The 9,521-nt window shown below is 39.0% G+C and overlaps 1 protein-coding gene across 1 annotated transcript; it reads right to left on the bottom strand.

Moving 5' to 3' along the window:
- Positions 1-7,774: 7,774 nt before the first annotated feature.
- LOC102789495 (beta-1,3-galactosyl-O-glycosyl-glycoprotein beta-1,6-N-acetylglucosaminyltransferase-like) lies at positions 7,775-9,521 on the bottom strand. The gene is made up of 4 exons (XM_087848724.1): positions 9,268-9,521; positions 9,068-9,161; positions 8,385-8,789; positions 7,775-8,260 (listed from the first exon to the last, which is right to left on the bottom strand). The coding sequence occupies exons 1-4, from the start codon at positions 9,504-9,506 to the stop codon at positions 7,775-7,777; spliced, it is 1,224 nt and encodes a 407-aa protein (XP_087704850.1). The 5' UTR covers positions 9,507-9,521.

The following is a 9,521-nucleotide window of genomic DNA, read 5'->3' as shown; positions in this document are numbered from 1 at the left end:
TTTAACAAATGATCAAAACTAAAGTACCAATGTGAGATATAGATCATTCTTATAACACCAATTTTCTGGTAATTTTTTTTTTTCGAAATATTTAGCTCACACCATGCTCCCTGTATGATACATTATAAATTTAATCAATTTGAACTTTACGTATTTAGATCTACGGCTAAGCGTTGCAGTAAATTATAGGATATACATACTGCTGAAGACAGTGTTGCTGTTAAAGTATGTTTGGAGGCATTGCACCCCGGAACCTTAAGAGGTTTTTCAGGGTTTTCCCTGTCAGAATGTTATGTGAGAAACAATTTCCTGTATGTGTTGCGACTAGCTGCACTGTACATTTAATCAATTAGAACTTTACATATTTAGACCTACTGATAAACGTTGCAGTAAATTATATAACATGCATAACTTGTGATGTACATAGAGTAAGCCAGAGGAAACTCCTCTTCTTCCTTGCTTAATGGGAATGTTATGCATTTCCTGGTTATTTTGAATTTCCTGTAAATTTGCAGTTTTGAAGACGCAATGTTGGTTTTAAAGTCCATATCTGTAAATCGTGATTAAGAGTTGAGTAATTACTAAAACCTGTGATTTAAAACTAAAAACCTGCAGTCTTGGGTCGCATTGATATAATACTCATCAGGGATCTGAATACTCTTCTGGAAGTATATGCTGATGATCAGTAATTTGGCTTTCTGCAATTCTTCCTTCTCTCCCTGCAGGATTGCTGAGCATTTGCAAACTTTCTCTGGGCTCTCATCATCATCTGTATACTCTAGCCATTGATACCTGAGGACGTAGGCAGCACTTCTGCCTGTTTTCAGTTGACTAAATTGTGAAAGCATCCATAGCAGTCCCAGTACAGCAATGAACTGCAATAACCATAGCTGCCAGCCTTGTTTTGGAAACTGCATTTTTACAGTAATGGGAGAATCTCAAGTACAATAATATTAAAGTGTGTGAGAGCTCCTAAAAAGTTCTATATTTAATCTGTTACTCCACCATTAACCAAGAGATGATATGAGAATAGCAGGGAAACACGCATACATATGTATGGAATATTTAAAAAAGAAATTTAAGTATAGGCCTGTGAAACTTCTTAAACCTATTTTTTAAAGTACTTTCACATGTAAATATGTGTACTAATCTGTGAAGAAAAAGAACCATCATAAAACTTTAAATTCAATAGTTTTAGGCAACATACAAAATAGGACCACAGCAATTCATGTTACCTAAAAATAAAACAAACACCTGTTTTTAAATGAAACATTCTATTAGGTTAAAATAATCTAATTTAGTTATTCTACAGGCATAAATTGCGTAATGACTGCTTTACCACTGTGTTTTGTAGTATATATGATAATAAGCTTCTTGATGTGCACATGCATAAAACTAAGTGAGAAAGTGATATTACTATTACTATTTACATGGGTAAAATATGTGATTAATACATGAGAAAAGAAATCTGCCACCACAGAAAGTACCTAAAGGTCATCGAAATGGAAAGATCTGGGAAATCAACATCAGATAACCTGCTAGAATAATAGACCACTGACATCAAGACAAGGAAGCTCCTAACCATGCAAATCCAGCACCCTGAGGAACAAGCTCTTAGTACAAGATCCATAGAGGCAGGGGTCTGCCACACCAGGCAATACCCTAGGTGCAAGCTGTGTAAAGATGCCCCTGAGATAATCAGTGATGGGAGTAACAGCGTTACTTGTAACGGCGTTACTTTTTTCAGTAATGAGTAATCTAACTAATTACTATTCCTATCGTTACAACACCGTTACAGTTACTAACAAGAAAACGCGGTCCGTTACTATTTTTCAACAAACAGATGGTTGGAGCTGTGTTCAGCTTACCGCATCTTATGTCAGTTGCACGGAAGCATAGCTGGACTGGCCATTTGCCCGGTGGGCCGATGGTGATTTTTCGTTTTTATGGGCCGATGGGGTTTTTTTTTTTCGTTTTTTTCCGTAACGGTATAAACACTGAAAGGTGGTGGATTGGCCAGATGCTGGGAGATGTGTAAAAATAACTCAATTGTTTGGTGGTGGCTATAGAGATTGACAGACCACGTGACTTTCGCGCATTGCATGCCGGTAACTCGTGGCAAAACAATCCAAGTACCGCATCAAACGCAAGCATGTGCAGCACCGCAAAACGTTCATTCTCCGGTTCCAATACCTTCTTGTTTTTTCTTTGCCCCCCAAAAAAGTTATGTACAAAACGAAGGAGAATAATGCCGGACCGTACAAAGACAGACTTGATGAAAAGTCAAAGAAAAGATACGAGGAAAAAATCAAAGGAGTGAAAGGGTTAGACCCTTACGAGCACACAGAGTGGACAAAATACGTTAGCGTGCTGCCCAACTTCTACCACGCTCATATTTATAATTATACGCTTCTTGGAGTGAGTGCATACACTCATGAAGTTTAGTAACTTCAGGTCACTGCAACAAGCCCAGGTACAGTTTACCGACGGATGGGTACAGGACCATGACATGCACAGTGTAGAACGAAAGACCATCGTACATATTATAAGTTTACCAGTCTCACAAATCGTCTTCATAAATACACATTCGTTAACCGTTTATTAATAGGACCTTTGAGCTCAACGGTAATTAATTAGTAGTGGAAATAATTTCTGGTTGGCATTACAGAAATGTAGCAGTGACAATAATATTGTATGCTGTAATCATACTGGGCAATTAGTGATACAAAAAAACTGTTTTACCCTGTGAATAAAAGTATACGTTTTTGTCAATGTACCATGGTAATAAATGAAGCGAAACGCAATATTGTGTCAGGACAATTCACTATTTATGCACAATAAACAAAGGAGCATAGCGCGACCATTTCTGTTCAGACTTGCTTGTAACCTATATCACCAATTATGTTATATAAAATGACGTATTAACTACTACAAAACACTGACCTTTGTGGAAATGCTTGGAGCAGACTAACATGAGAGCTGGAGTGTTCTGGGACGTTATATTTGGTCTTTGAATGGCTGCAATTCAGGCCATCCGTCGGCTCTTTGTTACTTCGGAAACATGGCTCGAACAATTTCTCTTCAACGACGTAATCTGACAAAAAAACGATTTCTTTACCCGTCGGCTTCCCGTGCCTGTCATGCGACCGGCTATTGCAGTTAATAATACAACCGCTTCTTGACAGTTTTTTGTGTTTCTTTTTATCGCTGTGTAACTGATTTCAGTTGAAAGCCTGCGTGCGCTAGTTCCTCTTGCCACGAGTTCCCAGAATTCTTTGCGGTTTTACCCTTGAATGACGTCACATTTTCAATCTCTATTGCGGAGCTTCCACAGATTCAGTAACATTAGCAAGTGGTGGAGGCCAGCAGATGCAACACGCTGGCAGGTGGATGACGGAAAGGCAGGAGGAGCAGAGACCCAAGGTGGTGAACTGAACTTCAGGTAAGAAGTTATAACCTGCAGTCCATCTGGGTCAGATATAAACCAAGTTTAGGTGGAGTTTATTTTTGTTATGCTGACTTTTTACAGTCAGTTACAATAATTGGTACTGTGTGCTAGCTAGCATGACAGAGTTTATATACCGCTGGGCGGGTGCTATGATGTTACTGATGTTGAACTTGTTTTATCTTATTTTATTTATAAGGTTAGTTATTAGAGTTTCCAACCCTCCCGTAAAAAACAGAATCATCTCGTATTCAGAGAAAACATTACGCGTTTCGTATTGAGGTGAAAAGGAACACAGTTTGTCCCGGACTTCAGCTACAATGGAAAAGACACAAAGCTGGAGTTATTCTGTGTCTTTGCTGCACAGCTGCCTCTTCTTCTCTCATTCTCTCCCCCTCCCTCTCCCGTTTCTACTTCAATCATGAAACTGATCAATGATCAGCTGATCGGCTTTTCTCTCTTGTTTATTTATCGCCCACTTTGCGCCAGAAAGAGAAAACCAGCGGATGTCGCGCTAAACAACAGCAGCACGTTTAAGCTTGATCAGCTGTTGTTAGAATTTATTTAATATTAATTTCTAGTATCAGCTGATTTTTGCTGGAGCCACAGCTGTAAAGCTGCTGGTCATGATATCGGTTTGGATATGTGGTGAGAGGGAAACATGAAGATGAAACCAGGAGATGTCCTTACTGAATCATCAGAGCTGAACAGGTGATGGAGAAACAGGTTTACCTTTTAGGTGACATGAATCAGTTGAAGGGAAGTTATGAACTGTTTCTGAGAGACAAATAACACCAGGATCCTTTTTTATGTAGCTGACAGCTGGTAACTGTGCAGGGGCGGGTCTAGCAAAGTTTTGCCAGGGGGGCAGGTAGGGCATTAACAGGGAAAGGGGGGCACAAAGAAATACTTTTCTTTCTTTTTCTCATTTAAAATGTCTCGCTTTTAACAAATAATTATCTGAATCTTACAACAAAGTAAATTTCTATACATTTTCTATGTAAAATGTATAGAAATCCATTATTGTACATAGTAATTTTAGGGTCCCATCATAATTTCTTCAGAAGTAGCTAAGTACTGTATATGATGCCATTATTTTCCCACATTTTCTAGATACTGTACCAGTACTGTGTGTAAAATGCCATCAAAAAGTCAATTAAGTTTTATTCTTTCTCACCTGTCTTTTGATGTCCTTTCACTCTTTAAAGGTTAGAAAAAATATTTTTCCCTGCCATGCTGTTTATTGATGTGGAAAATGAATGGTTTATGAAAATATATCTAAATCTGTCATCAGTAATCAGTAATGATCATGTCTCACCTCTAGTCTTCTCTGTCTTAATTTCAGGTTTTCACCATGTGTTCTAGATAGTTCAGGAGGTTAACTCGACCAAGCAGTCTACTTTCAGGTACTGTTTAGAATACCAGAATAGGGAGGATGGTGTAGGTTTAAGTTTATTAGACTGATGCATATATACCAACAAGACAGTGTACATCACTGTGACAACAGCATTTGTTTTCATTCAAAGGCTTTATGGTTTTTCCTATAATACCTGGTGAGCCGGTCTCTAGTCAAAATGCCCGGGATGATTTTTTTGTCCCAGTCCAGCCCTGCACGGAAGTAGCTGACTACGTAAGTAATCTGGACGCTACAGCTTTAAGCAGCTGCTCGCGCTCCCGCGGACGGTAATCACGATCACTGTCTAGCAAAACACCTGGAGCTAAGGGGGGCAAAACAATGGCATGAGCTGCTGTTTGACTGAGGAAGAATAAAGTAGTCGTGGTAAGCCAATCACATGACCACTTAAAGACAAAGCAACAAGGTGACATATACCAGTTTTTAAATTGTGTTGATAGGCCACGTAAAACCAGAGTCATGATAAACAATAAATGCGCTGCGTTTTTTCCCTCAATAGTTTCGTCACGTTTACTGTCTAAGGACAGCGCAGCAAGCAGTCTCTGCTTATGAGCAAAAAAAAGCAGGGGGAGTTTTAGGAGTGACAGAGAGAGAGAGCAGAAAAAGAGAGAGAGAGAGTTTTGAGATGAGAGAGATTTGTGACGTTTGGAGTGTGTAGTTAATGTGTTGTCTTGTGTAGTTAGTGTGTAGTGTTGTGGATAGTTTTCTGTTGTGTGTCAGAACAATGAGGCGACTGCTGTCTCCAGGTAGAAAAAGGAGTGATACACCTGCTGCTGTCAGACCTGAGTGGCACAAATAATTTGTGTGGCATCTTATTGAATGCAGAACAGCTGATTGTTCTGTAAATAGTTTGAAATGGTTATTTAAAAAATCAAGGTAAAAGGTAAATGTATGCAAATAAATCTGTTGTTTGTAAAACTTGTGCATAGGATTTTAAAATTGACAATTTATATTTACATTTAAAGTTATGAAATATGATTCATTAAACATGTTTGTGCTTGTTACAGTAAAAAATATAACTTCTACTCTGATTTTATGTTTTCTGTCTGATATTAGGTCAATTGTGTTAATACAGAATGTCAAAATGAAAACATAACTGTAAATTCAGAGACGTGAGGTTGTGCTGAAAAGAATGATACCAAACAAGGCAAATAAACTGTTTTTAAAGGTGAAATGTGGAGGGAAAATCAAAAGTAGTTATGTAATAGTATGTTCCCTCTAAGCTGCGCGCGTGTGCAATTGCGCACTGCTGGCACAGTCTCTGCGCAGAAAAAAATCTGCGTTGCGCAGACAAAAAAAATTCTAACCTGAATTGAAATGAAAGTAAATACGTTAACAATTCTGTTTTCCAGTGTTAGTCAGTAAGTGACTGGCTGCTCCTGTATGGGATTAGAACGATGCCCCTTTATCCCATAGTCCAGCCAATCACGCGATTCACATTCGTATATACGCAGCTAATCAAAGTCGTTGACAGGCTATGACAGCGCTCTTATGTGCCGCCACCGGTGTTTTAGCTAGCAAAGCGGCGTGGCTAATGTGGAGTGAAGCCACGTTAATGACAACGTGTACAACCATTAGAGATGTGAGTAGGACAGACGGAACAATTGACGGAAAAAGTGTGGACTTTATACCAGTTTTTAAATTGTGTTGACAGGCCACGTAAAACCAGAATTGTAATTTAAAAAAATGCAATATTTTAGGTACCGAGATGAGCTCCTCAGACCCCTTATGAGACCATATGCTGGTGCAGTTGGCCCTGGGTTCCTCCTAATGCAAGACAGTGCTAGACCTCATGTGGTTGGAGTGTGTCAGCAGTTCCTGCAAGACGAAGGCATTGATGCTATGGATTGGCCCGCCCGTTCCCCAGACCTGAGTCCAATTCAGCACAACTGGGACTTCATGTCTTGCTCCATCCACCAACACCACATTGCATGACAGACTGTCCAGGAGTTGGTGGATGTTTTAGCCCAGGTTTGGGAGGAGATCCCTCAGGAGACCATCCGCCACCTCATCAAGAGCATGCCCAGGTGTTGTAGGGTGATCATATAGGCACGTGGAGGCCACACACACTACTGAGCCTGATTTTGACTTGTTTTAAGGACATTACATCAAAGTTGGATCAGCCTGTAGTGTGTTTTTCCACCTTAATTTTGAGTGTGACTCCAAATCCAGACCTACATGGGTTGTTCGGGGCCATTTTGTTGGACATTGAATCATTCTCCCAGACTGTTGTTTCCACAATCAATTTACCTGTAGGTTCTCTATCTATTTTCTATAGTACACAGCCAAACACTAAAGTTTTACATTTTCTACCCTTGGGTTATGAAATTATCACATGCCATGCTAGATTAGCAATGATAGTCTATGTAAATATTAATGTACTTAATGTAATTTTAAACAGCCATTTAATTACAAGCTTAAATTGCCAAAAAAACTGATAGAATAAAATAGAATGAAAAAGAAGAAGAACTTTAAAAAAGAATAACCCCTACAGGCTTGGTGTGACCCATCTCCTAGATGTTATTTTACACTGTTTGACACAACTGCAATTTGATAAACGCTTAAGAAATACAAATGATAACATGTGACATAATAATAATCATCATCATCATTGTCACAAATGAAACTGAAAAAAAGCTAACTAAATTTTTAATCTGGGATCACATAATGTCCATGGTTTCCCAGTTACAGGTGGGAGTTCAATTGACTAAGCAAAGCACTATCACAAAACTTAAATCAAAAGGCGTGACAACACTGCTACATTTAGTAACTGTCGTACAAATTCAGACTCTCCGCAACTTTTATAACACATCTAGGTCCACATGACAGTTATGATTCAACACTATCCAAGAATGTGTTTATACTTTTGGTTATCTATTTGAATTGTCTTTCATAGTGGATGATTAACTCTCCAACTAATCCAACTCAGTCAGTGCCTTGTGTCTCAGATATTTCTCCAAGCAGTAGACAGCAATGGGATCTCTGTCTGCATCAAACTTATTGGCAAAAAGGTGATGCTGTTCAATCAACCACTGCAGGTCTCCTGCACCATACACACATATTGATCTGACATGGTGGCCTTTACATTCTGGGTATACTGCTTGCAGAGAACCCTCTGACCCCTCATGCCCCTGCCACTTCACCATCCGTGCAATTGCATTCATGTCTGTCATGTCAAATTTACGGTTGGGCCATGTTGAGCCTGGAACACCAGGTATTCGTTGTATTGTTGCCCACAGAAACTCATCAGGACTGTAGGTGTCCTTGGCCCACTCAATGAGGGCCTGTATTCGCTTGTCTTCCAACACACTGTGAATGTAACCTCGGTTGACCACAATGTAGGCATTTCCTGATAGTATGGGCAGATTAAAGGGAGCTGGATCCTTTGTTTTTCCTGTTTGCTGGGACAATTAAAAAGTTAGTATGATCGTAAGTAAGTCTGAAGTAATGTTTTTTTATAATACCAAAGTAAATTGATCAATGGCAACATGATACATTATTAAAAAAAATATCCAAAAGAAGTACCTGCATTTTTCCATCAATTACTTGGTAAACATTCATCACCCTCTTCTTCTTTCCTTGAGGCATTTCTTCCGACTCCAAACTGTTACCTCCTTTTAGTGAACGCAAAGCTTGCACAATTTCCAAGTTAGTTTTTAGAGGGAAATCCTGACCACAGAGGTTGATAAAGTATTTCCATGTTGTACTGGTGTTATAGAGGTCAGCCATACAGTTAAGATCAGCCTGTACACGTGTCCATCCAGCGTAGACCACATTCACAGGCTTGCTGACCATAAACACATTTTGGAAACAGGAAGTAATGGCATTGATGGCAATAAAGACTGAGGCCGGTGCTTTTTTGTCCACATGGACGCAATAAATATTTTGAGGTGTGTAGATAGCTCGCAGTAGTCGCTCAAAGTTTTGCACCTAAAGATAAGAACAATTTAATTGGCTCCCTAAATGTTTTTGGTAAAAATGTTCAAATGAGCACCTTCATGGTTATTTAACAAACGGTCAAAACTAAAGTACCAATGTGAGATATCCATCATACCTATAACAGTAATTTTGTGATAAGAAATTTCAAAAGATCAAGCTCACACCATGCTCCCTGTACTGTACACCATGCACTGTACATTTAATCAATTAGAACTTTACATATTTAGACCTACTGATAAACGTTGCAGTAAATTATATAACATGCTTACCTTGTGATGTACAACCATAGAGTAAGCCAGAGGAAACTCCTCTTCTTCCTTGCTTAATGGGAATGTTATGTATTTCCTGGTTATTTTGAATTTCCTGTAAATTCAGTTTTGAAGACGCAATGTTGGTTTTAAAGTCCATATCTGTAAATCGTGATTAAGAGTTGAGTAATTACTAAAACCTGTGATTTCAAACTACAAACCTGCAGTCTTGGGTTGCATTGATATAATACTCATCAGGGATCTGAATAATCTTCTGGAAGTCTTTGGTGATGGTCAGTAATTTGGCTTTCTGAAATTCTTCCTTCTCTCCCTGCAGGATTGCTGAGCATTTGCAAACTTTCTCTGGGCTCTCATCATCATTGGCATACTGTAGCCATTGATACCTGAGTATGTAGACAGCACTTTTGCCTGTTTTCAGTTGACTAAGTTGTGAAAGCATCCATAGTAATCCCAG

This window comes from Neolamprologus brichardi, chromosome 12 (genome assembly GCF_056152115.1).
Source record: "Neolamprologus brichardi isolate AB-2024 chromosome 12, ASM5615211v1, whole genome shotgun sequence".
Lineage (NCBI taxonomy): Eukaryota > Metazoa > Chordata > Actinopteri > Cichliformes > Cichlidae > Neolamprologus > Neolamprologus brichardi.
Note: the sequence above shows the minus strand (reverse complement) of the source record. Positions and strands in the feature narration are given on the sequence as shown.